Below are 21,999 nucleotides of genomic sequence, written 5' to 3'. Positions count from 1 at the left end.
CCCCTTCCCGCCGCCCCAACCGGCGGCCAATGGGGGAGGCCGTCGCGGCGGCCGCCGGGGTGGCCGCAAGCAGGGAGGTGGTGGCGGCGGCGGTGCTCAGGGAGGAGCACCTCGCCAGCAGCAGCCGGCCCCTCAGCCGGCGGCCCCGTGGTACGCCGGCCAGAACCCGTGGACCGGCGTCGTCCATGCCTACTCCATGCCGGTTCCACGGGCTCCCTCTCCGGGTCTTCTCGGCACCCGGCCTCCGTCACACCAGGCGTACTACACCGCGCCGCAGCCCTATGCGGCGCCCTACGGGCAGCAGCGGCCGCCAGGCGGGCCGCCGCTGCTGCCCCTGACGTCTGCGCCGTCCCTCCCGCCGGCGCCGTGGGACCCGGCTCTCCTGGCGGCTCTCCACACCGCCCCTTCCCCGTCTAGCTACACCGGCGGCGGCGATTGGTACATGGACAGTGGCGCCACCGCTCATATGGCGGTGTACCCCGGTAACCTCCACACTGCCCACCCTGTCCACACCTCCAACCGCATCACCGTCGGTGACGGTTCTTCTCTTCCTATCACCCATATTGGACATACATATTTTCCGTCTAACTCCACTCCTATATCCATGTCTAATATTCTTGTTTCTCCTGATCTCATTAAAAATCTTGTTTCCGTTCGTTCACTTACACGTGAAAATCCGGTCACTGTTGAATTTGACGAATGTGGTTTTTCTGTTAAGGACGCTCGCACGCGGATGGTGCTCCACCGATGTGACAGCCCCGACGAGCTCTACCCGGTTCACTCCGCCACCTCCACCACTTCCGCCGCCCCTGTCGCTCTCGCCACCGGAGTGGATCTCTGGCACGCTCGCTTGGGTCATCCTAATCCCGCCACACTTCGCCACATACTTCGGAGTTTTTCTTTCACGTGTAATAAGAACGAGGATCACTCGTGTCATGCATGCCGCCTCGGCAAACATGCCCGTCTTCCGTTTAGGGCTTCTTCCTTTGTTGCATCGTACCCATTTGAGTTGATTCATAGTGATGTTTGGACATCTCCTGTTGCAAGTAATACGGGCTTTCTTTATTACCTTGTTATTCTTGACGATTTTTCGCATTATGTGTGGACCTTCCCGTTGCGCCGCAAGTCGGACGTTATCTCCACCCTTGCCGGCTTCTACTCTTACGTTCGCACGCAGTTTGGTCGACCCATTCTCGCGTTGCAGACCGACAACGGGAAGGAGTTTGACAACACCGTTGTTCGTACTCTTCTCACCACACATGGCATGATTTTTCGTCTCACTTGCCCGTACACCTCGCAGCAGAATGGTCGTGCTGAGCGCATCCTTCGCACTCTTAATGACTGCGTTAGGACTCTTCTCTTTCACGCCAATGTGCCCCCGCGCTTTTGGCCTGACGCTTTAGCCACCGCTTCTCTCCTCATCAACATCCGCCCATGTCGTACTCGCGGGAACTTTACACCTCACCACCTTCTCTTCGGTGCACCCCCCTCTTATGAAGGGCTTCGCATTTCGGCTGCCTGTGCTATCCTAGCATCGCTGCCACTGCGCCTCATAAGCTCGCACCCCGCTCCGTCGCATGCATCTTTCTCGGCTACCCACCTAACACTAAGGGCTACCGCTGCTACGATCCAGTCTCTCACCGTGTTTTCACCTCCCGACACGTTTACTTTGATGAGATGGTCTTCCCGTTTCAGCAGCAGGCACCCCTCGTCGTCTCGTCGCCGCCGGCCACCGGCGGCCCTTCGACGACCTCGTCAGGTGGACGAGCACGCCTGGTTCGTGGACCGCCTCCGGGCTTTGGCGGTCCCCGAGCCCTACTGCCGGCGCCCTCCTCGGCTGGCTCTGCCGGTGCGGCCGGTGCACCACCTTCACCCGCCGCCCCCGACTCGGGCGCCGCGGGGTCGGGCGCCTCCTCCGCCGCAGGGACGGCCTCGCCGCCTGTGGACTCGGCCGCCGCCTCTGCTGCCTCGACGCCGGCCACCTCGCCGGCTGCCTTGCCGGCCCCGCCGCCGGCCGCGACGCCGGCCCCCTCACCGGCCACGTCACCCGCCGGCTCGCCGGCCGTCTCGCCGGCCGCCTTGCCAGCCCGGGTGGCCCCGTCCGGCCCCGTCACCCGTGCTCGCGCCGGCATTCACTGCCCGAGTCTCCGGTACTCGCGTGACGAGTACGTCCTCGCCGCCTCTGTCGTGGAGCCATCACCCATTCCTGCGTCCGCCCGCGCCGCCCTCCGTGATCCTCACTGGCTTGCGGCGATGCAGGAAGAGTTCGACGCTCTCCAACGGAACCGCACCTGGACCCTGGTTCCCCGGCCTCCTCGCGCCAACGTCATCACCGGCAAGTGGGTTTTTCGTCATAAGACCCGCTCAGACGGTTCACTTGAGCGCTACAAGGCTCGCTGGGTGGTCCGCGGTTTCCGCCAGCGCGCTGGAGTTGATTTCACGGAGACGTTCGCCCCGGTTGTCAAACCGGGCACGATCCGCACTGTCCTCCAGCTCGCCGTCTCTCGCGGCTGGCCTGTTCACCAGATGGATGTCTCCAACGCCTTTCTCCACGGCCATCTTGAGGAGCAGGTGTTTTGTGAGCAACCCACCGGCTTCGTCGATGCTTCATTTCCCGGCCATGTGTGCCTGCTGTCGCGCTCTCTCTATGGGCTCAAGCAGGCCCCCCCCCCCGCCTGGTACCAGCGGATCGCCGGGTTTCTTCAGACACTGGGCTTCAGCGTCACTCGCTCGGACGCCTCACTGTTTGTCTATCGCCACGGTGACACGACTGCATATTTGCTGCTTTACGTCGACGACATCATCCTGACAGCCTCCTCTGCAGCCGTTCTCCAGCAGATTACTCTCCGGCTGCGTGACGAGTTTGCTATCAAGGACCTAGGTGCTCTACATTATTTCCTTGGCATTGAGGTCGTTCGGCGTCCGGACGGTTTCTTTCTTCATCAATAGAAGTATGCCCATGAGCTTCTTGAGCGCGCTGGCATGCTCAACTGCCGTCCTGTTGCTACTCCTGTTGACACGAAGGCCAAGGTTTCTGCTCTCGAGGGTTCGCCTGCGTCGGATGCTCCATTCTACCGGTCTATTGTCGGCGCTCTACAATACTTGACACTCACCCGCCCGGATCTTCAGTATGCTGTTCAGCAGGTGTGTCTCCACATGCACGCCCCTCGTGACTCTCACTGGACTCTCGTGAAGCGGATCCTTCGCTACATCCGCGGCACGATATCCCTTGGGTTGACACTCACGGCGTCCACTTCTCTGGAGATGGTGGCTTACTCCGATGCAGACTGGGCCGGCTGTCCGGATACTCGTCGGTCCACCTCTGGCTACTGCGTCTACCTCGGTCCTTCTCTCGTCTCGTGGTCGTCCAAGCGACAACACACGGTTTCGCGCTCTAGCGCGGAGGCTGAGTACCGAGTTGTGGCCAACGCTGTCGCCGAGTGCACCTGGCTTCGACAGTTACTTCAGGAGCTACATCACGATGTTTCCCAGGCTACGGTTGTCTACTGCAACAACGTCTCTGCGGTGTACCTCTCCGCCAACCCCGTTCATCATCGCCGGACTAAACACATCGAGCTGGACATTCACTTTGTGCGCGAGCAGGTGGCTCTTGGACGCATGCGGGTTCTCCATGTGCCGACCGCTCAGCAGTTCGCTGATGTGATGACGAAGGGACTACCGACTTCCACCTTTGAGGAGTTCCGTTCCAGTCTCTGCGTCACTGGCGCCGCTTCGACTGCGGGGGGGTGTTGAGTATATTGTGTACGTGTATATGTGTGTGTAGGGCCCACCTCCTGTTTCCTTGTATAGTTGAGGTTGTGGCCCACCTCTGTACTTATATATACGTGCCTGATGCACCGATCAATACATCGCGATTGCACAGCCCATAACCTATCTCTCTACAATACCAAACATGTGGAATTGCACATCAGGCAGCTCGCTGTGAATTGTTCATGGTTCCTTAAATCCAAAATGACTCAATAAACAAACACGAGACATAAATCGTCCATCAGTAGCTGCTCAGGGGGGGTCGTATGAGTCTCCACTGACGGCACATGAAATCATCGGTCGGTAGTGTGAGGATCAGGCGATCAGCAACACTTTGGTTGACACTATTATTGATGGTATGTTTCCAGTTATGGTAATTAACCATGCCTCTCGATGTTCAGGCCCTGCATGGTATCGGTGTAAGTTTAAACACACGGATTTAGTTTACAGGTGTATGTTACCGGCCCGTACGTGATTTTTGGCTGGAAAAAAAAAAGACACCTCAAGGTGTCTATCGTTTTAGGGGGTATTTAGGAGATAAACGGCAATCCAAGCGGGGCTTCAGCCTTTCAGTACTTACGGATGTGTCAACCTTTCTGATTGTGGCATCGCCTCGTTTGCTACGAATGGTTATCCATTGGTCGTTTTTAGTTGCTGCTCGTTATTCGAGGGGTGACTTAAATCATACCAAAAAGGTTGTCACCTTTCTAGAGCTCATCCTAGACACCGCCCTCTCCTTACCCTCTAGTCATGGCAGCAAACTTCACCACCCCACCTCTTTGCCTCACACCACTGCAACACCACTGCGATGGTAGAGGCCGATCCACAAACGCCTCCCTCGTGACAATGGATGATGCGCGTGTGTAACACATCGCGGTTCCATCCTCTCCCAACAGTGTTGCAACACGCAGGGAACATGGGCAACACGGCCTATCCCCTCCTCTCGCGGCCTGCATGTGTGGATCTGGGTGCCTTGGCTGCGGAACATCAATGAAGAAAAGATGGGAATATGCAAGAGATGCTGAAGTATACCTTTGTTGAAGAAATTGATGTGCTCAAACACTTTTTATCATTAATTGCCCCGCTCCTTCCTTTCCGAGAGTTCCACATCTAGGCACACACCCATATGGGACGCTATGGTTGTACTCGTTTACTCCATTCGGGAAGGGATTTATGAAAGAGCATACTAACAAATGAAATGTATGAACATATCTAATTATTTTGCCTGAAGATGAACATGTAATGCTTTCTAATCTGTGCATTTATTTAAATCAATAATAAAAAATATTTAAAATATTTATCGCCAAAATACGATAGTCACAAGCCACTGACATCCAAACACGGGAAGGCCATCACCTGCATGCTCATCGCTGACGGGCAGACACGGAGCACCATCGCTACTACTACTTACTCTCCATGGTCGGGTCCTCGGGTGACCGTCGGTGAAAACAAACTCATCACTCGCATTAACTCACAGATGGATCTGTAAAAAAAGGGTGTTCTTTTTAAGCCCCATCTATGATGTCTTTATCTGCAGTGGTGACAGGACGGGTCAAGGATAAATCGGTACGTCCGTTACCCAAAAATACTACTCCCTCTGATCCATATAAATCATCGTTGATTTACTACAATAAAGTTGTGCTTTTTTTTTGCGGGTTACAATAAAGTTGTGCTAAATTAGCGATAATTAGTAAGGATTGGAGAGAGTACTAGTAGTTAGGCCTTTCGAAAAATTAGAGCACAAACTAGCCAAAAAAACTAATCAATCCATATATATGTCACGCTGTTGCAATGTTGCTGAAGTGTCTGATTGGTCTTGGCATCAGGTCGTCTCTCAGACTCCCAGGCCAATAGATCGAGCGATTTTGGGGACTTTGTCCATGCTACCTCATCCCAATTGGTACCCATATCGCAGAATTCGGTGTAGTGTTAGTCGCTGGGAGCATAGTAAATCAGTTGCACTGTCAAGGTAAGCCGCTCTCTACCCCGCAAAGAAAGAAAGATAAGTAAGCCGTTCTGTGTTCCAAGTCTAGGACATATACATATTTTATTTGAAACGAGGCAAAGGATTTGTCATTTTTATTGATTATGAAGAAGAGTTTGAGGGACAGAACCCGCAACAGCTCTGGCGGCATAATATTACACAACCACTTAGCCCCAGGCCCCAGCTAAGGCCACGATAGAAGCTTCGACCTCGATGATGCGCAGCAGCGGTTGACCAACACGACCGTGCCATTCCCTGCAGGTGCAAGGTTAGCTATCCAATCCTTGCGGGCGGCCACTCATGGCAGCGAGCCGACCATTACAACCACTGGCCCGTCCTTGGCAAGTCCGTTCCTGCATGGAAACGAAGCGTCAGAGCAGTCGCGGAGCCCCGGGACTCTGTCATATCTATCTGCAGCCGCGAGTAACGCGCCGCCGTGGTAGGTCAGGTCTGCAGTCTGCTCTAGCTGTTTTGCTCACCCGTTCTGATGGGTCGTCCTCTCCTCTCCTGTGGGTGACATGCACGCATGCGTGCATGTGCGGCCGTCGGTTTGCGCGGCGCGGAATGCCGGCCAGCTCGGCGCCGGGGGGCTGCTTCGCGCTGCCGCAACGCAACGCAAGCGCTGGGAAACCCGCATGCATGATTTGGGGGCGGCCGATCGATGGCTCTTCAACTTGATGGCGCTCACCGCTCGCGTTGCCTCCTCCTCCTACCGGCATTAATGGAGGTGCCTCTCTATGCGCTCGTCGACGGACTCCATGCCGCGGTTCATGGCCCATCTCACGGACTAGTGTCGTACGTCCTCCATGCCTAGTTACTTGCCGCTGCGGCCTACGGGCGGCCTCACTTAAGTTGATGAAATGCTTTCTTAGTTGGTACTCCACCGGTACTGCCTTGTACTACTGCCTGTAATTTTCGTGGAAACGATCATTTGCGAGTCACGGTACGTACAAGCAGCTAGCCTACCTTTTTCTACAGGAAGCGACTTCGTGGTTTTCCTTGCATTTAATTTTTTTTGAGGTGCTTAAATTCATCATCTCATAAACAATATAGTTAGTAGTAAACCCCGGAGTAGTTGGCACATAATTGGGGCCGGCTTGCACGAATGCAGGTGCTTGAAGAGGAATGCACCATGGGTGAATGACCGCAAGTCTAGGGACATTGCACCTCTAATTTTTGAGGCGTCCACGAGGAAAAACTGGAAGGTGCGCGAAGCTCTCAACAACGATGTGTGGGTCTCGAAAATTTGCATACCAGACTTTTTTTCGCTAAATCACTTGCGTCAGTTTGTCACCCTGTGGACCACACTTCGTGGCTTCCATCTCGAGGCGGATGCCGAGGATGATATTGTGTGGAAGCACACCGCTAGCGGGCAATACACGGCCGAGTCGGCATACAAAGCGCAATTCCTTGGCACAATCAAATCCCCCATGGAGCACACTGTGTGGAGGGCTTGGGCTCCCCTCAAAGTCAAGTTCTTCGCTTGGCTGGCTATTCAGAATAGAATTTGGACGGCGGACGGATTGAAGAAGCGCGGATGGCCAAACTGTGGCCTTTGTGCACTTTGCAAGCGGGAGCAAGAATCTGTTGATCACCTTTTCTACAAATGCCGCTTCTCTATCCGCCTATGGGGATTAGTCAAGGACTGGCTGCAACTGCTGAGCATCGATACATCCTCATGGCACCTCTCGGACAACATCGAGGAGTGGTGGGTCGGCCTCTCCGACACATCTACCCCTAACAGGAAGGCGGTGGCCTCGCTCACCATGCTCGTCGCCTGGACCATTTGGAATGAGAGGAATGCGCGAGTGTTCCGTCACAAGAGTGCCCCACCAACGGTCCTACTCGCCAACATCAAGAAGGAGGCCATGCTTTGGGTAACTGCGGGTGCTAGAAAGTTGGGATACTTGATGACGCGAGAGTAGTTGGTCACATTCACTTGTCTTGTTGTGACGCTGTCTGTGTTGTAACATAACCATAAACTCTATTCCTCTTATTAAATGAATGAGGCAAATCTTTTGCCTCTCTTCAAAAAAAAAGAGGAATGCACGAAAATGCTAGCTCTTCTCGGCGTGTCCTGTTCTGAAAAGAAAAAACATGGCACTGTGGCGCACGGTAAAAACTGTTCATGTGCTTCACTGATCATGCTGCCACGGGCGCAGCACAGACCCACACCGCACCGAATCCAACCACCGGCCAGTACTAGCTGGAGTAGCAGTACAGAACTTGCCATGCATGCAATGCAAGCACCCTACACTACAGTGCCCACTTGCATGTAGTACGTTCACTGAACCCCGTTGGTATCTAGGAGCCCGGAGAATTAAATGAACTATAGGCAAAAGCTGCAATATACAGATCCATCTAAGCTGCAGCCTGCACCGCAAGCAAACCAGTAATTACAATCGCACGTTAGACACACACTTGACAGCATCGCGCGTGCACGGGTTGTCGCGATTCTATCGTAGAAGACAAGGCCATGTTACTGTGCTATTCAATTAAATGCGGTGATGCACGGTTCTGAAAGCCGTGCGGAATTACCTGTATTTTCGGCCGGCCCCTCTTCCCAGTTTAATAACTTAAGGCCTTGTTCAGTAATCACGGAATCTGCGGAGCGGGGAAACTGCAATTTCGCTATTTTGAGATGCAGCTCCGCCCAACTGTTGAAGAGCAGTTGTGGAGCGGACCGATACCGAACACCGCCTAAGTCACTCAAAACTCGATCGATCGGCACATGGCTAATGCCAGTACTGTATTGGGGGTATTCTAGAATGAAAAAAAGTAGTAGTACTACTGTACTGGGGCTAGCTCGCCCACCAAGCGCGACCAACAATCTACTTATGATCTATGCAAGTGGAGCGCGTCCACGAGCCCATCTGCTATCACTGCAGCCTCCATCCGGCGCCGCTCCATCGCTGCCCGCGCGGCGCCTATATATTCTACCTCAGTCCCGTGGGTCATGTGCAAGCGTGACTCGTGCTAGCTCCCCTGGTCGACCTCCCGCCCTCTCCGTCCATATCCACCCCTCTCCCCGCCCAGCTCGTCGACCGATCTCACCTGCACCCGTGCCTAGCTATAGCGAGCTAGCTACGTCTCTCACCGGAAGCTAGCTAGGTAGCCGCGGGCGCCATGGAGCTGGTGGGGCGGCTGGCGTGGTTGGTGGCGGCGGCGGCGCTGGCGCTGGCGGCGACGGTGGCGAGGTGCGACCCGCAGGTGCCGTGCTACTTCATCTTCGGCGACTCGCTGGTGGACAACGGCAACAACAACTACATCGTGTCCCTGGCGCGCGCCAACTACCCGCCCTACGGCATCGACTTCGCCGGCGGCCCGTCGGGGCGCTTCACCAACGGCCTCACCACCGTGGACGTCATCGGTAATTAACTAACCATGCATGCATATACATACTCCACGTCAAGACCAAATTAACCCGGCCGTCGTCAGCATGCACCACCTACCTTCCTTTACACAGGAGCTAGCTACAGGACATATAGGATAGCTCAAGTGAATTGTCGTCTACCACGTACCAGCGCATTCGTTTCGGACACGATCGGTCGATTCGACCATGTTTATGGCGGTCATGGGCGGTGCGTGCATGCGTTGCATGCGTATCTGGGCCAGGTGATAGAAAACGATCCGTAGCTGGCCTGCCTGGCATTCCGATCCTTCCCAAGTACAGCATGCATGCAGCAGTAGGAGTAGTAGAAATGTTCAAGGTAGGTGTGTAAATAAAGGAATGTGGCTGTAGCTCTTCTTGGCTAGGCACCCATCACGTACTACGTCCCAGCGTGGGCCAGCCCGCCGATATAGTACTCGCAGTGGTGTTCGGTGAGGGTTACACGGAATTAAATTTGCCGGGGTATTCATCAAGAACCACTGCCTAGATCCATCGTCCTCCTTCAACTTATAAAACATCAATCGATGGTGCTTACGTACGTCTCTCACTGTCACGTCACGACCTAAAACGTTAACCTTTGTTGTGAATTTTTTTTACCGATATGCGCATGCAGCTCAACTTCTGGGCTTCGACAATTTCATCCCTCCCTACGCCGCGACGGGCGGCGACCAGCTCCTCAACGGCGTCAACTTCGCCTCCGCCGCCGCCGGGATCCGTGCCGAGACCGGCCAGCAGCTGGTACGTCGTGGAGTGTGCATATCACAAGCTCACGACGATCATGCATGTCGCAGAGCCAAAAGAAATTGATCTCATGGAGTGGGCGTGATGCATGCAGGGCGGGCGGATCCCGTTCGCGGGGCAGGTGCAGAACTACCAGACGGCGGTGCAGACGCTGGTGAACATCCTGGGCGACCGGGACACGGCGTCGGAGCGGCTGAGCCAGTGCATCTTCACGGTGGGCATGGGCAGCAACGACTACCTCAACAACTACTTCCAGCCGGCCTTCTACAGCACCGGCAGCCGCTACACGCCGGAGCAGTTCGCCGACTCGCTCATCGCCGACTACCGCCGCTACCTCCAGGCCATGTACAGCTACGGCGCCCGGAAGGTGGCCCTGATCGGGGTCGGCCAGGTCGGCTGCGCCCCCAACGAGCTGGCGCGCTACAGCCCCGACGGCGCCACCTGCGTCGGCCGCATCGACAGCGCCATCCAGATCTTCAACCGGCGGCTGGTCGGCCTCGTGGACCAGATGAACGCCCTCCCCGGCGCGCACTTCACCTACATCAACGCCTACAACATCTTCGCCGACATCCTGGCCAACGCCGCCGCCTACGGGTTCACGGAGTCCACCGCCGGGTGCTGCGGCGTGGGCCGGAACAACGGGGAGGTGACGTGCCTGCCGTACCAGGCGCCCTGCGCCAACAGGGACCAGCACATCTTCTGGGACGCCTTCCACCCGTCGGAGGCGGCCAACATCATCGTCGGCCGGCGGTCCTACCGCGCCCAGTCGCCCAACGACGCCTACCCGATGGACATCAGCACGCTCGCGTCCCTTTGATCCCAATCCATGAGCGGTCCATCCAGTACAGAAGTGTACAAGTCCCATTTCCTGTCGCCAATAAGGGCATGGAAAAGGATTGATTCTTTTCGCCTACATTAGCCTGTTTCTCTTTTCATTTTGCGATGAATACGACGCCATGCAGTTTGTAACGGGTATAGACAATAATTGGGTTTCATTCATCTCAAGGATTAAGGTGTTCAGTGGAGAGATGGAGATGTGTTCAGAATTATTTGGTTCATTAGTTGGACAGTTAGAATGGGTTTTCAATTTCATTCATTCAGAGACTGGTTGTGGTTGCGCTCCATTTCGTGCTGAGCACATCACATCACATTTCACATGTGCAGCCTTGAATGTTTCATTCATCATCTCTTATGTACAGCAAGGTATCTTGCCAAGCCCAACCAACAGATCAAACACACGCACACGGCACAAGGATAACAGCCGCTGAAGCATATTGATCACAACACACGGCAGCCATTTCCATTTCCACTCGTTTCTCTTCTCCCGGTTGAAAGAATGCCTTTCACCTCACCACGAGCTACATAAACCTAGGCTCTCTTGGCTTCCTGTTCAGCCTGCATGCACAAGTCAAACCATCGCATCAGGAACGAGGAAAAAAAGACAGAGAGAAACATTCAGAAACAAAAGAGCATATGTGCAGATAGTGTAGGGAACAAGGAGGACCCACGGCTTGGATGATCTTCTCCAGAGCGCCGGGCCCGTGCGTCTCGATGAAGCGCTCGACGGACTTGCGCGCGTCGAGGCTCATCATCTGCAGCACCTTCCTCTGCCTCTCGCTGTAGCCGGGGCTCACGTACTGGCCGATCTTGAAGTAGCGCCGGACATGCGTCTCGTAGATGTAGGCCGCGCCGTTGAAGATCGGCAGCACCAGCCAGCAGCAGAAGAGGAGCTTCATGTATGGCCACAGAGGGAGCCTGAAACATACATACATATACAGGCAGAGCGAAATATGAGAAATTCAGAACAATAACTGAACTAGTCAAGCAGAGGGTTACTGCTGGCTTACCACTGCAGAGCCTTCCAGCATGAGAGCTCAAAGAGGGTGATCAGGGAGTACAGCACCCAATAGGTAAGCCATTGCTGATCATCCAGGGAAGAAGGGCTCTCGATTGCGCGCATCGACGCATATCTAATCGTGCAAGAAAAAACAACTATTGTTAGAATTCAGAGCACAGTGTTCAAATATCTCTCAAACCAACCGTTCTTTCTGATGAATCACTTACAGCGGATAAAGCAGCATGATTCCTGGCCTGTGGAGTGCAACATAGGAGAAATACAAATTTTAGAGCTGTTCACAAGGAAATGAACAAAAGCAGCAACGTGAATAAACAGGTGTGATCTGCTTACCCAACAAGGGAATCCAAATGCCTGGCAAGGGCACCAAGAACACCCATGATTCGTCGCCGCGGCTTGCAAGAAAGCTTTCTCCGAGGTTTCTTGCCGTCCTCGGTCGGTCGGTCTGTCGGTATGGGACGGTGTGGATGACAAGGGACACACCTGATGGTTTTATACTTGTGTTGGGGCAGTTTAAAACTGGGGTTTAAAGGTGGGCAAGGAAGGAACCCTTGCAGATACGATGCGAAGTCTCCCTTACTCTTGGCCCAAGGAAAGCAAGAACAAACCGGAGGGTCTCAGGCGATTGCACGTTTCGCCAGCAAACTTTTGCAAGGTTGCACGACCAGAAGGCTACCTTAGGTGACATGCATCGGAAGTTTCCATTTTCAGTTCAGTTCAGAGTCAGTGGGCGCGGCTTTCTTAAAGAAACCCTGCTTTCCATGCGCCTGTCGTTGTCTCGCCTAGCTTGTTGTGCAGGGAAGCGCTGATCAATGAATCTACCAAATGATGGCTTTACTTTCTGGACCGTAGAGTATAGATTACAGATCTGAACTGATATTACTCTCTCCGCTTCCAAAATAAGTGTTGCGGTTTTAGTTCAACATACCACTTATTTTGGAACGGAAGGAGTATGTGTTAAGGGGCCAGAACACATGCTGGTAGGAACATGAGGCCCCAAAAAATACTCGAATCGACAACATTTGGCTATTTAAATGTCCCCGTGCTTGTGATGTGCCATGGTATGTACCCCCTTTGTAAACTTTCATAAGACGTCTAAGGTCACGCTTTAGTGACCTAAACCGTCTTATAAAAGTTTACGGAGGGAGTACTATTCTAAGGAAAATATTCTTGCACATTTGCTCGCAAAAGTTTTTACAAGCAATGGACTGATTGCTAAACTAACATCTTGAGAAATGCAGAAAAGGCTACTACAGCTTCCCTTTTGCCTACCATTCAAATACCAAAGAAATAAGTGGAACAGGAACACTCCACTGTTTCTTTCTGACATTCCACTATTACCAACTGAAAATTTAGTGGAATGTGGCATCTTTGAATGATCGTTCTTCAGCGTGCTTTTAGCTCCTGCAAACATGCTTACAGTCCTTGATCTTGCGTCAACAACTGGAACTGACATCCCCCCTAAGTTATTGTTTTTTCATTTTTTGACATTTGTGTGGCATGTCCTGCTACTTTTGTTACTGAAGTCAAGCATCCGCGGGCCAACTGTATCATTTACTGACCAGCCAAACGAGTACTTTTCCATGCATGGGAACATCGAACCTGTTAACTCCGGTTTGTCTGCAACAAGCTGCCTCTTTGCAGGTTGCTGTGAAACATTATCTGCACAACCTGGTCTCTTGCTTCTTTCATCAACTAGGGAAACACCCTTCCTGCCATCTATATTCAGAACATCGCGAGTAGACTTACTTGCCCAAATAGACTTACTTGCCACACTAGTTGAAAGAGAAGGATGTGCTCCCTGATAAGAGTATCTGGCATCGACATCTTTTGTACAGTAGTCATGGAACTTACTTGCCGCACTACTTGGAAGAGAAGGATGTGCTCGCTGATAAGAGTTTCTCGACTCAGCATTTTTTGTACCGTAGTCATGAAAAGATATGTTTGATGCTGAAAATAGATTTGCTCCAGGTACTTGGCAGGGAGGTTGGTGGGTACGAACAGATCTAGGATCTTCGTAAACCAATGAAGTGGGATTTTGGTACTTCCCCTGCATGCTTGTATTTAATGACCACTGTGGAAATGAAGGAGAAGATCGATTTACTGCTGAACCAACAAAAGTGTGTTCTTCTGCATACATGCTTGATGCAGGATTGCCTAAGTGCAAGTATTGGTTCCGATGAATGCTTATCAACTCGGGTGGCTGAGACAACTCCATATGCCTGGTCCTTGAGTTGCCTATGACATATTCTTTGTTTACCTGAGCTTGCCGGCCAAACTGACTGCCTGAATTCCAAGTGTAATCTTTAACTGCTGAAGAAACAATATTAGTCTGTGGCAGCCTATGACTTTGAGCATCACTGACAATAGGCCTTGCCTCTGCAAAAGTACTGTTGGGAATCCTTGGCAAAGTATCTGACGATTCATGAACACGAGTTCTTGGTATCACAGAATCTTGATAAGGGAACACCTTCTTTGGGGGCAACTGGCATGAAACTGATGAGGGACGGTCTCCAACAACATTTTTGTCAATCCACTTCCCTGTAGTTGGTACCTCCTGCTCCATGCTACCTTTACAAAGTGAGACTGTCTTGCCCATTAAGCGCATGGTGGGTTGGTACGAATGACAATTATCACGTCTCACAAAACCATCTGGGGCCTTTTTCCCAGCTTGAGAATCGCTGAAACCAATCTTATTCTGACTTTGCATAGCACTGGTCATGCCACTCACCTGCTTCTGTTGTTGGCATCTTACTATGTTCATTGATCGTCCATTCATAAAGTTATTTTCACCTGTCCTCGGATCATAGCTTGAGATCTCCATCTTTTCAAGGCCAGGTAGCTCCATAAAAGGCAAACTAATACTTGCCGGAGAGCGACCTGGGTAATTTTTTGAGTACCAGCTACCTTGGTCATCCATTGATAATGATGTGCATGTATCCACAGACTTTCTACTTTCATGATACGCATTGCTTGCAACTTTACAAGGAATAGAAGCAGGGACATATTCCTGGGCAGGCATACTCCTGCAGGAAGACATGCCATCTGCATTTATTCCTGCATTGACAGTCCTCTGTGACATAACCGAGGACGATAGATTGCCTTCACCTGAAGGATGGTATTCGGTTGGAACAAGTCGACCAGAGATACCAGTGCTCTTCTTGCCATGGACTGCTGCATCTCTATCTTTTTCAATTGCTTCAGTTCTGGTTCTCACAGACATTGAACTGGTACCAGGTCTTGTCATTTCCTGAAAGCGGCTTGTGTTTGTGTAGAAATGACCCTGCGGATGGTTGCTAGAACCAGATTTTGCTCCGTCCTTACTATAAGAACTTAAAACAGGACCATGAGTAGATTTCAGCTGCATTTCAGGAAGACAAGTTTTCACCATGGTGACACTTACATTGTTTAGACCATGGCCAGCTGCATCTCTATCTTCTGCAACTGCTTCCGTTCTGGTTCTCACGGCCGCTGAACTGGTAGCAGGTCTTTCCATTTCCTGAAAGCAGTTTGTGTTTGTGTAGAAACGATCCTGCAGATGGTTGCTAGAACCAGATTTTGCTCTGTCGTTACAATAAGAACTTAAACCAGGAACATGTGTAGATTTCAGCTGCATTTCAGGAAGACAAGTTTTCGCTATGGTGACACTTGTATTGTTTGGACCATGGACAGTTGCATCTCTATCTTCTGTAACTGCTGCAGTTATGGTTCTCACGGCCGCTGAACTGGTACCAGGTCTTTTCATTTCCTGAAAGCAGTTTGTGTTTGTATAGAAACAACCCTGCGGATGGTTGCTAGGACAAGATTTTGCTCCATCGTTACAATAAGAACTTAAAGCAGGAACATGAGTAGATTCCAGCTGCGTTTCAGGAAGACTAGTTTTCTCCATGGTGACACTTGCATTGTTTACACCATGGACTGCTGCATCTTCTTTTTTAATTGCCTCGGTTCTGGTTCTCACGGCCTCTGAACAAGAACTTAAAGCAGGAACATGAGTAGATTCCAGCTGCGTTTCAGGAAGACTAGTATTCGCCATGGTGACACTTGCATTGTTTACAACATGGATTGCTGCATCTTCTTTTTTAACTGCCTCAGTTCTGGTTCTCACAGCCACTGAACTGGTACCAGGTCTTTCCATTTCCTGAAAGCAGTCTGTGTTTGTGTAGAAACGACCCTGTGCACAGTTGCTAGTACCAGATTTTGCTCCCTCGTTACAATAAGAACTTAAAGCAGGAACATCGGTAGATTTCAGCTGCATTTCAGGAAGAGAAGTTTTCGCCATGGTAACACTAGCATGATTTAGCAGACCATCAAACTCAGCAGAGGAAGAATGACTCCTTCCTGCATCATTGAGTAAGATGCATGTTGACCCTTTGTCAGGACTCTGTTCCTTCTTCACTGAGTCTTCAAGGGGGGGTGATGTTTGCTTTGAAATGTCAGCAATAGGCATTAGCTCCAATGGTTCAGTTTCTGATATGGCATCTGGCCCATTTTGATTTTCTACAAAAGAATCTTCTATAATAGTAGGAAGTATGTCAACTCCAGTATGAAACATAACTTTTGAGCTTTCTAAAAGAGGTAGATCTCCAAAAATATCATCCTTGGGTGGGCATGCAACATGCTTCACTACTTCACAGCCAAGATTTACAGGATAATCAGTTGGCCTGCTGATTTTTATGCTTCGTTCGTGATCCATTCCTCTCACGGACTGTTTCTTCAAGCTGTTTCTGTGGGTTGACATCTGATCCTGTCGCTCTTGCAATTTCTTCCTCATAACGAGGTCTCTTAGTGTAGGAATAGTACAGCCTTTTCGTTTTCTCAACAAACTCTTATGGAGCATGCGTTGAAGTAAGCGAGATGCTGGTTGGAGTTTAGAGGTTCTCTCCTGTTAAAGAAAACATCTTACATATTATTAGCTGAGAATAACAAGGTAAGCTGACTATGTAGAGGAAACTCGAACATGGAATTAGGTGGTTAGTCAATAGAACTTCTATGTAATCCGACCAGTAAATAATACTATGTGGTATGCACTTTCAATGTTTCTTTGTACAGGTTTTCAAAGAAAGAGCAACGCGCATGTTTAAAATTATGGAAAAGTAAATGTGGATAACTAACCTAAATCTAGAACATGTAACTTAACAGTCCTAGAAACCATGATTCTCTAATCTTACAATAGGCCCAAAACAAAATCAAAACTACACTTTGATTAAAAACCAGAGATTCGACCCCTTGAACTTAGAAAAGCATGTCAACACCACAGGGCAGTCAAAATTTCAAGGTAATTCTGCCATGTCAGTAGCTTAATTGACCAAAATTCACCATGAAATGGCATCATAGCCAGCAATGGTAAATAAATAACACCCTCCTTGAACGCAACTTTGTCCTCACTCTGGCTAGTTCTCTGGGGCCATTCTAGATCCCAGGCGCAATGACCAGGAACTAGTGGGTTTGGTCGGGGCATTACAAAGGCAGCAAGTGGTCTGGGAGGGTAAAATTGGCTTATTCCTTTCTACAGTTCATCAAGTAGTTAAGTACACACAATATGCACCATTGGCCTGTTCTACCCTCAAAAGAACGGGAACATAAATTCTGTAGATTTTTTTTTCCGGGAACACACACAGCTTGCCCCTCAATGCACGGATAGAAAGAATATGGTTACAACTGTACAAGCCTAAGACTAAGCCAAAACAACTAGCCACTCAACACAAGACCGGCTGTTGGACCAACATCACAACTGAGACCACAAAACAAACCCTGGCCTAGCAACCATCCATAAAAGTGCACATGACGCATCCGCCACCACGAGAAGAGAGAATCCAACTTTGCAGAGAAGGGGAAAAATGGCCCCTCCCAAATTAGAGAAGGCAAAAGTTGATGGTGTCACGGACCGCCGGCCTCACACTACAACGGTGCCAAGGCCCTAGAATCGCTGCTGGCGTCTTGAATGCTACATCACCACACCTCGTCATATCCCTCGTTGGTCGCAACCTACACCTGCAATCATCAGCCGATACTTGTCGTGTGGCCCCATGCTTCCAAGACGCCACGACACGGGACCCATCCTCCACGATCCTCACTACCGCATTTGCATGTTGCAGCCTTGTAGGCACACCTAGATTCTACCAGCTAGAGCCAAGGCGAGTGTCACCGGTTCACGCACTAAGCTAGGGTCAGACGTCTAAGAACAACGCTTAGAACAAAGGAGCAATGTCATCTGCGCCACGACAATTTGATTTGGCAAGCCAAATCATGTTTTTCACTCAGGGAACCAGATCACGAGGGTTGGGGGTGAATGTGGGCTCCTAGATGACACCACCAATCAGACGATGCTCGAGGGCAGCCCCCCTCTCAACACCGACAAGTTCAAGCAGGGTTTCGCCTGAAGCGCCGCGGCAATAACACACGCAATGGCGCAACTCCATGATGAGCCATCAATAGAACCCTGACAATGCCTACAATAGTGTTAGCCCAAGAACCTGGTTCGCACACCACGCCGGCGACAGAAGCCACCATACGCCTAGCATTAAGTCCAACATGAGCCTACCACGACAACAACACCATCGACTACCCCCTGCCAGACGCTGGCCAACCCCACATGGCCAGCCGAAACAACCACCACACACCAAGCACACCTCATGGACCACCTGCAGGCACCGCTCTGGAAAGCCGAAGTCCCAGGGATCCCAGGCCAACATTGGCGCGTTCTGTTCGGCTCAAGAGACGAGACAATAGGGAATTGTGGATGAGAGAGGTGGCTGAGAGACCCCGCCGCCGACATAGGCGATGGCAGCGGGGAGGAGAGGACCCACACATCAATGCCCTAGCAGGGACTAGCGCCACAACATGATGAGGAGCATCCCACCGACATCACCATGGATTCATCGCCAAGGCCAGGTTGACCAATGACAAGAGCTCGTGTACACACTATATAAACCAAGGTGAGTTCACTCCTCTTTGAGCTACCTTTGCGTTTGAATGAGATCTGACTACTACCTCAAGCCGACACCTTATGCATGCTTAGGTACAAAGGCAAGTACCAAGGAGAAGCAAGTAAGAAGCCCAAGACCCAAGTGAGGAGCGAAGACTCGAGGAAGAAGGAAAGGAAAAGAGGGAAGTGTTCCTGGTGCACTACCAGACAGTCCGGCAACCACCTGTGTGACCCCAAAACGTCTATGTTTTGCCCGGACGAATCCAGCAGATAGTCTGGGAAATCACCGGACGAAAACCAAAAACCGTATATTTCCTCCAGACGAATTCGCGGACTACCAGTCATTTCTCCGAACGTGCAACTACACCTCCACATCCGGACTGTCTGGTCCCTGCGCCCCGGACTGTCCAGCAGTGCAAAATGGCGCCAAAGGATAGCACAACCGGACTTTCCGCCCCCAACCTGGATTGTCCGGTAGTACTGTTTATGCACATTTTTTGGGCAGCGCCCGTGTATCTCCTCCCCGTACCCTTTCGGTCCTAGACTATAAATACCATGCCCCTCAATAGATCTAGTGTTAGCAAAGTACTCCCTCCATCCGAAAAAGTTTGTCCTTCAAATGAATGTATCTAGCACTAAGTTAGTGCTAGGTACATCCATTTGAGGAGCAAGCTTGGGACAAGCTTTTCCGGACGGAGGGAGTATACACTAAGAACTTGGGAGAGCTTTGCTCAATCTACCTACCCCAAGGGGATCAAGGCGTCCTATGCAGAGAAGAATCCAACCGGCTTACAAGACCTCTATGTGGAGATGAATCCTTCTGGATTACAACGCCTCCTCTCTTCCAATTAGGGACGAACTATCTCTCAAGCCTTCCATTTCTCATGGAGATTTAGGGATGAACTACCGCCATGTTTTTTCTTTCATTTGCTTGTTATTGGATCTTGAGGTTCCTCTTGCATTGACCTTACGATTTGAGTTAGTACTTTTGTTGTGAACCTTATCCGTGCGTGTGTCCCTCTTAATCCTCCCTTATTCCTCGTGTTCATCCATGAATCCCTGTCCAATCATGAAGATCAGGCCACCCCTACAATTTGCCGTGTATCACCCCGGCCGCCGATGGAGCAGGAACCATGCCTTCATTGCCATACAGACGCCGGCGACAGGTCCTGATGTCGCGCCGATGGGGAGCTGTCGGCTGACGGACCACCAATGCAGCCAACCGCCAGCACCAAGCCCCTGTCGGCTCAAGCCGCCGCTCGTGGACCTATCCTTCGCCGTCGCTGCGGGCCAGAACAAGCCCGGCCACCACCATCCGGGGAGGGCGATGCAGGGTGTGGTTTTTCATTCAATTAATCAAAGTATTGGATTACTACCTCTAAATCCTATGGATTAAACATCTACTTCCAATGTCCACCTTCAAATGGCTAAAACAGGCACATTGCAGCAGAAAATTTAACCGCGGTGCTACATAATGTGGGTCTTGTTGGACGCATTGTGTTCACTGTTTATGTCTGCCAGCAGAAACATAGAGCAAGCAAATGACATTAAATTACCAATGTGACAAGGGCCTTCCTAAAAGCTAGTACTAAACTGAAGATCATATATGAAGTTGAACCGAGAGAACGGCTGCTAGCGAATACTCGGGGAAGGGCAAGCAAAGCGGGGGCACCAACCGTACCTTGTGCTTCAAAAGGAAGCTAGATTGGAGCGCTCTCCGCCGCCTCTTAGCCCTCTCGGCACCGCCGCTCCCGCGAGATCCCTTCCTCTTCGTCGCCTTCCCCAAACCATCTCCCATGCCGCCACCCACGGCGAAGTCTCCGCCCGCAGCGCAGACACCCAGCCGCGCCCGCAACGCCGCAAGCTCGTCGGCCCACCAGCGCGACCGCGGCGTCGGGTCCATTGGCGGGAGCTGCGGCGTCTCCGTGTCCCCGTCCTCGGAGCCTCCGAATGGCCAGCACTTGGCCGCGTCCACGGCCCGCATCCTGGCGGCGAACCCCCTGCGGCATTCGGTCGAACAGGTCAGCATGCATCAGCCGCGTGTCCCGGGAAAACAGGCGGAGGCAAGACGAGAGTAGGGTACCGTATGGAGAAAGCCTCGGCCGCCGCTTCGGCCGCGGCCTCCGCCGCGGCCATTTGGCTCCCGCGCGGTGCGTCTCGCCGGCGAGGGTCGTTGGCCGGGAGGGCTGCGAAGCTACGAGCGAGACTGGGAGAGAAGGCGGAACAAGTTGACAAAAAGAAGTCGGGGGGCTCGGGAGGGAGTGACGAGGTGGGACCCAGTGCGCGGCGGATTTGACGCTGGACCTGACCAGACTGCATTTTATTAAATCCCTGCGTCGGGCGGCGCGCGCGCCTGGTCTCTTCTGCCCGGCATGGTGTGCTGTACACTCTCGTGGTGGACCAAGACCCGAGAGGACCAACAAGGAAGAGGCAGCCGGCCATATGACTCTTCGCTAAAAAAAAAAGCCGGCCGTACGAGGCCAACTTCACCGCACCATCCTCAACGGACATCTGTTTTATTCGGATTTTAGGGCATGTACAATAATGACATATTGATACATATGCCCCATGACAAAAAATAATTTGAGGTATTTATTTATTTATTTTCCACAATGCAAGATATTACTAGTGGGCTTCATTAAGAAATAGAAAATAATGACTTTAGTACACATACATCTTTACTTTTTATTCAATCTTTTTAGTTTTAGTCATCGGACCACACTTTTTCTCTTCAAGCACCCGCCTTCTGGAGAGGATCCCGCTTCTCTATCCGAACCTACTTTACATTATATTCGATCCTACATGGCATGCGAGGCATCATCTTAAGGCTATGCATTGTACACGCCCTTATACGTTTGGGATGGCAATGGGTAGCAAAAGGGCCATGCGTGTCCTGCTTCTCTTAGAGACGTCCAGCGCGGTCGACTACCCCAAAATGTCCGTCCGTGCGTTTGCCCCCGTGGTCGCCCTGCAGCAGCAGCATCAGCTCGCGCCCTCCGCCGCGCCAGCCGCGCACGCCGGCGCCCAGGCACGCTCGCTGTCTAGCCCGTCGCGCCGTGCGACAGCTAGCTAGCTAGCACACCGGCCGCCCCGTGCCATAGCTAGCTAGCTCTCCCGCAAAGCCGCTTGCCATAGCTAGCTAGCTAGCTATCCCGCACAGTCGCTCGCGCACACGCCGTCGTCGCCCGCGCGCACATCGCACACCAGCCGTCGCTCGCGCCACCGCTCGCGCGCACGCCGCCGTCGCACGCGCGCACATCACACACCAGCCGTCGCCCGCGCGCTCGCGCCGCCACCGCATGCTGCGCCGACCTCGCCACGCTCGCGCGCGT

At 52.0% G+C, this 21,999-nt stretch overlaps 3 protein-coding genes across 3 annotated transcripts; 1 reads left to right on the top strand and 2 right to left on the bottom strand.

The window, feature by feature from the left end:
- Nucleotides 1-8,703: 8,703 nt before the first annotated feature.
- LOC119268949 (GDSL esterase/lipase At5g45670-like) lies at nucleotides 8,704-10,930 on the top strand. The gene is made up of 3 exons (XM_037550672.1): nucleotides 8,704-9,122; nucleotides 9,757-9,881; nucleotides 9,979-10,930. The coding sequence occupies exons 1-3, from the start codon at nucleotides 8,879-8,881 to the stop codon at nucleotides 10,699-10,701; spliced, it is 1,092 nt and encodes a 363-aa protein (XP_037406569.1). The 5' UTR covers nucleotides 8,704-8,878; the 3' UTR covers nucleotides 10,702-10,930.
- Nucleotides 10,931-11,034: 104 nt separating this feature from the next.
- LOC119268950 (HVA22-like protein f) lies at nucleotides 11,035-12,213 on the bottom strand. Its single transcript, XM_037550673.1, has 5 exons — nucleotides 12,073-12,213; nucleotides 11,949-11,975; nucleotides 11,732-11,854; nucleotides 11,393-11,639; nucleotides 11,035-11,279 (listed from the first exon to the last, which is right to left on the bottom strand). Exons 1-5 carry the CDS (start codon nucleotides 12,117-12,119, stop codon nucleotides 11,253-11,255), a joined length of 471 nt encoding a protein of 156 aa, XP_037406570.1. The 5' UTR covers nucleotides 12,120-12,213; the 3' UTR covers nucleotides 11,035-11,252.
- Nucleotides 12,214-12,287: 74 nt separating this feature from the next.
- LOC119268948 lies at nucleotides 12,288-20,930 on the bottom strand. The gene is made up of 3 exons (XM_037550671.1): nucleotides 20,751-20,930; nucleotides 20,349-20,667; nucleotides 12,288-16,624 (listed from the first exon to the last, which is right to left on the bottom strand). Exons 1-3 carry the CDS (start codon nucleotides 20,801-20,803, stop codon nucleotides 13,217-13,219), a joined length of 3,780 nt encoding a protein of 1,259 aa, XP_037406568.1. The 5' UTR covers nucleotides 20,804-20,930; the 3' UTR covers nucleotides 12,288-13,216.
- Between the last annotated feature and the right edge of the window lie 1,069 nt (nucleotides 20,931-21,999).

The sequence above is a fragment of the Triticum dicoccoides genome, chromosome 3A, assembly GCF_002162155.2.
Source record: "Triticum dicoccoides isolate Atlit2015 ecotype Zavitan chromosome 3A, WEW_v2.0, whole genome shotgun sequence".
NCBI classification, from domain to species: Eukaryota; Viridiplantae; Streptophyta; class Magnoliopsida; order Poales; family Poaceae; genus Triticum; species Triticum dicoccoides.
Note: the sequence above shows the minus strand (reverse complement) of the source record. Positions and strands in the feature narration are given on the sequence as shown.

Excerpts from the sequence above, each read along its gene's own strand:
- LOC119268949 (XM_037550672.1), top strand. The coding sequence starts at position 8,879 with ATGGAGCTGGTGGGGCGGCTGGCGTGGTTGGTGGCGGCGGCGGCGCTG. Across the intron at positions 9,123-9,756 it reads CACCACCGTGGACGTCATCG|CTCAACTTCTGGGCTTCGAC; the intron begins GTAATTAACTAA and ends ATGCGCATGCAG. Across the intron at positions 9,882-9,978 it reads CCGAGACCGGCCAGCAGCTG|GGCGGGCGGATCCCGTTCGC; the intron begins GTACGTCGTGGA and ends TGATGCATGCAG.
- LOC119268950 (XM_037550673.1), bottom strand. The coding sequence starts at position 12,119 with ATGGGTGTTCTTGGTGCCCTTGCCAGGCATTTGGATTCCCTTGTTGG. Across the intron at positions 11,976-12,072 it reads CATTTGGATTCCCTTGTTGG|GCCAGGAATCATGCTGCTTT; the intron begins GTAAGCAGATCA and ends TGCACTCCACAG. Across the intron at positions 11,280-11,392 it reads TGGAGAAGATCATCCAAGCC|GCTGAACAGGAAGCCAAGAG; the intron begins GTGGGTCCTCCT and ends TTGTGCATGCAG.
- LOC119268948 (XM_037550671.1), bottom strand. The coding sequence starts at position 20,803 with ATGGCCGCGGCGGAGGCCGCGGCCGAAGCGGCGGCCGAGGCTTTCTCC. Across the intron at positions 20,668-20,750 it reads GCCGAGGCTTTCTCCATACG|GGGGTTCGCCGCCAGGATGC; the intron begins GTACCCTACTCT and ends CGAATGCCGCAG. Across the intron at positions 16,625-20,348 it reads GCTTCCTTTTGAAGCACAAG|GAGAGAACCTCTAAACTCCA; the intron begins GTACGGTTGGTG and ends TTTCTTTAACAG.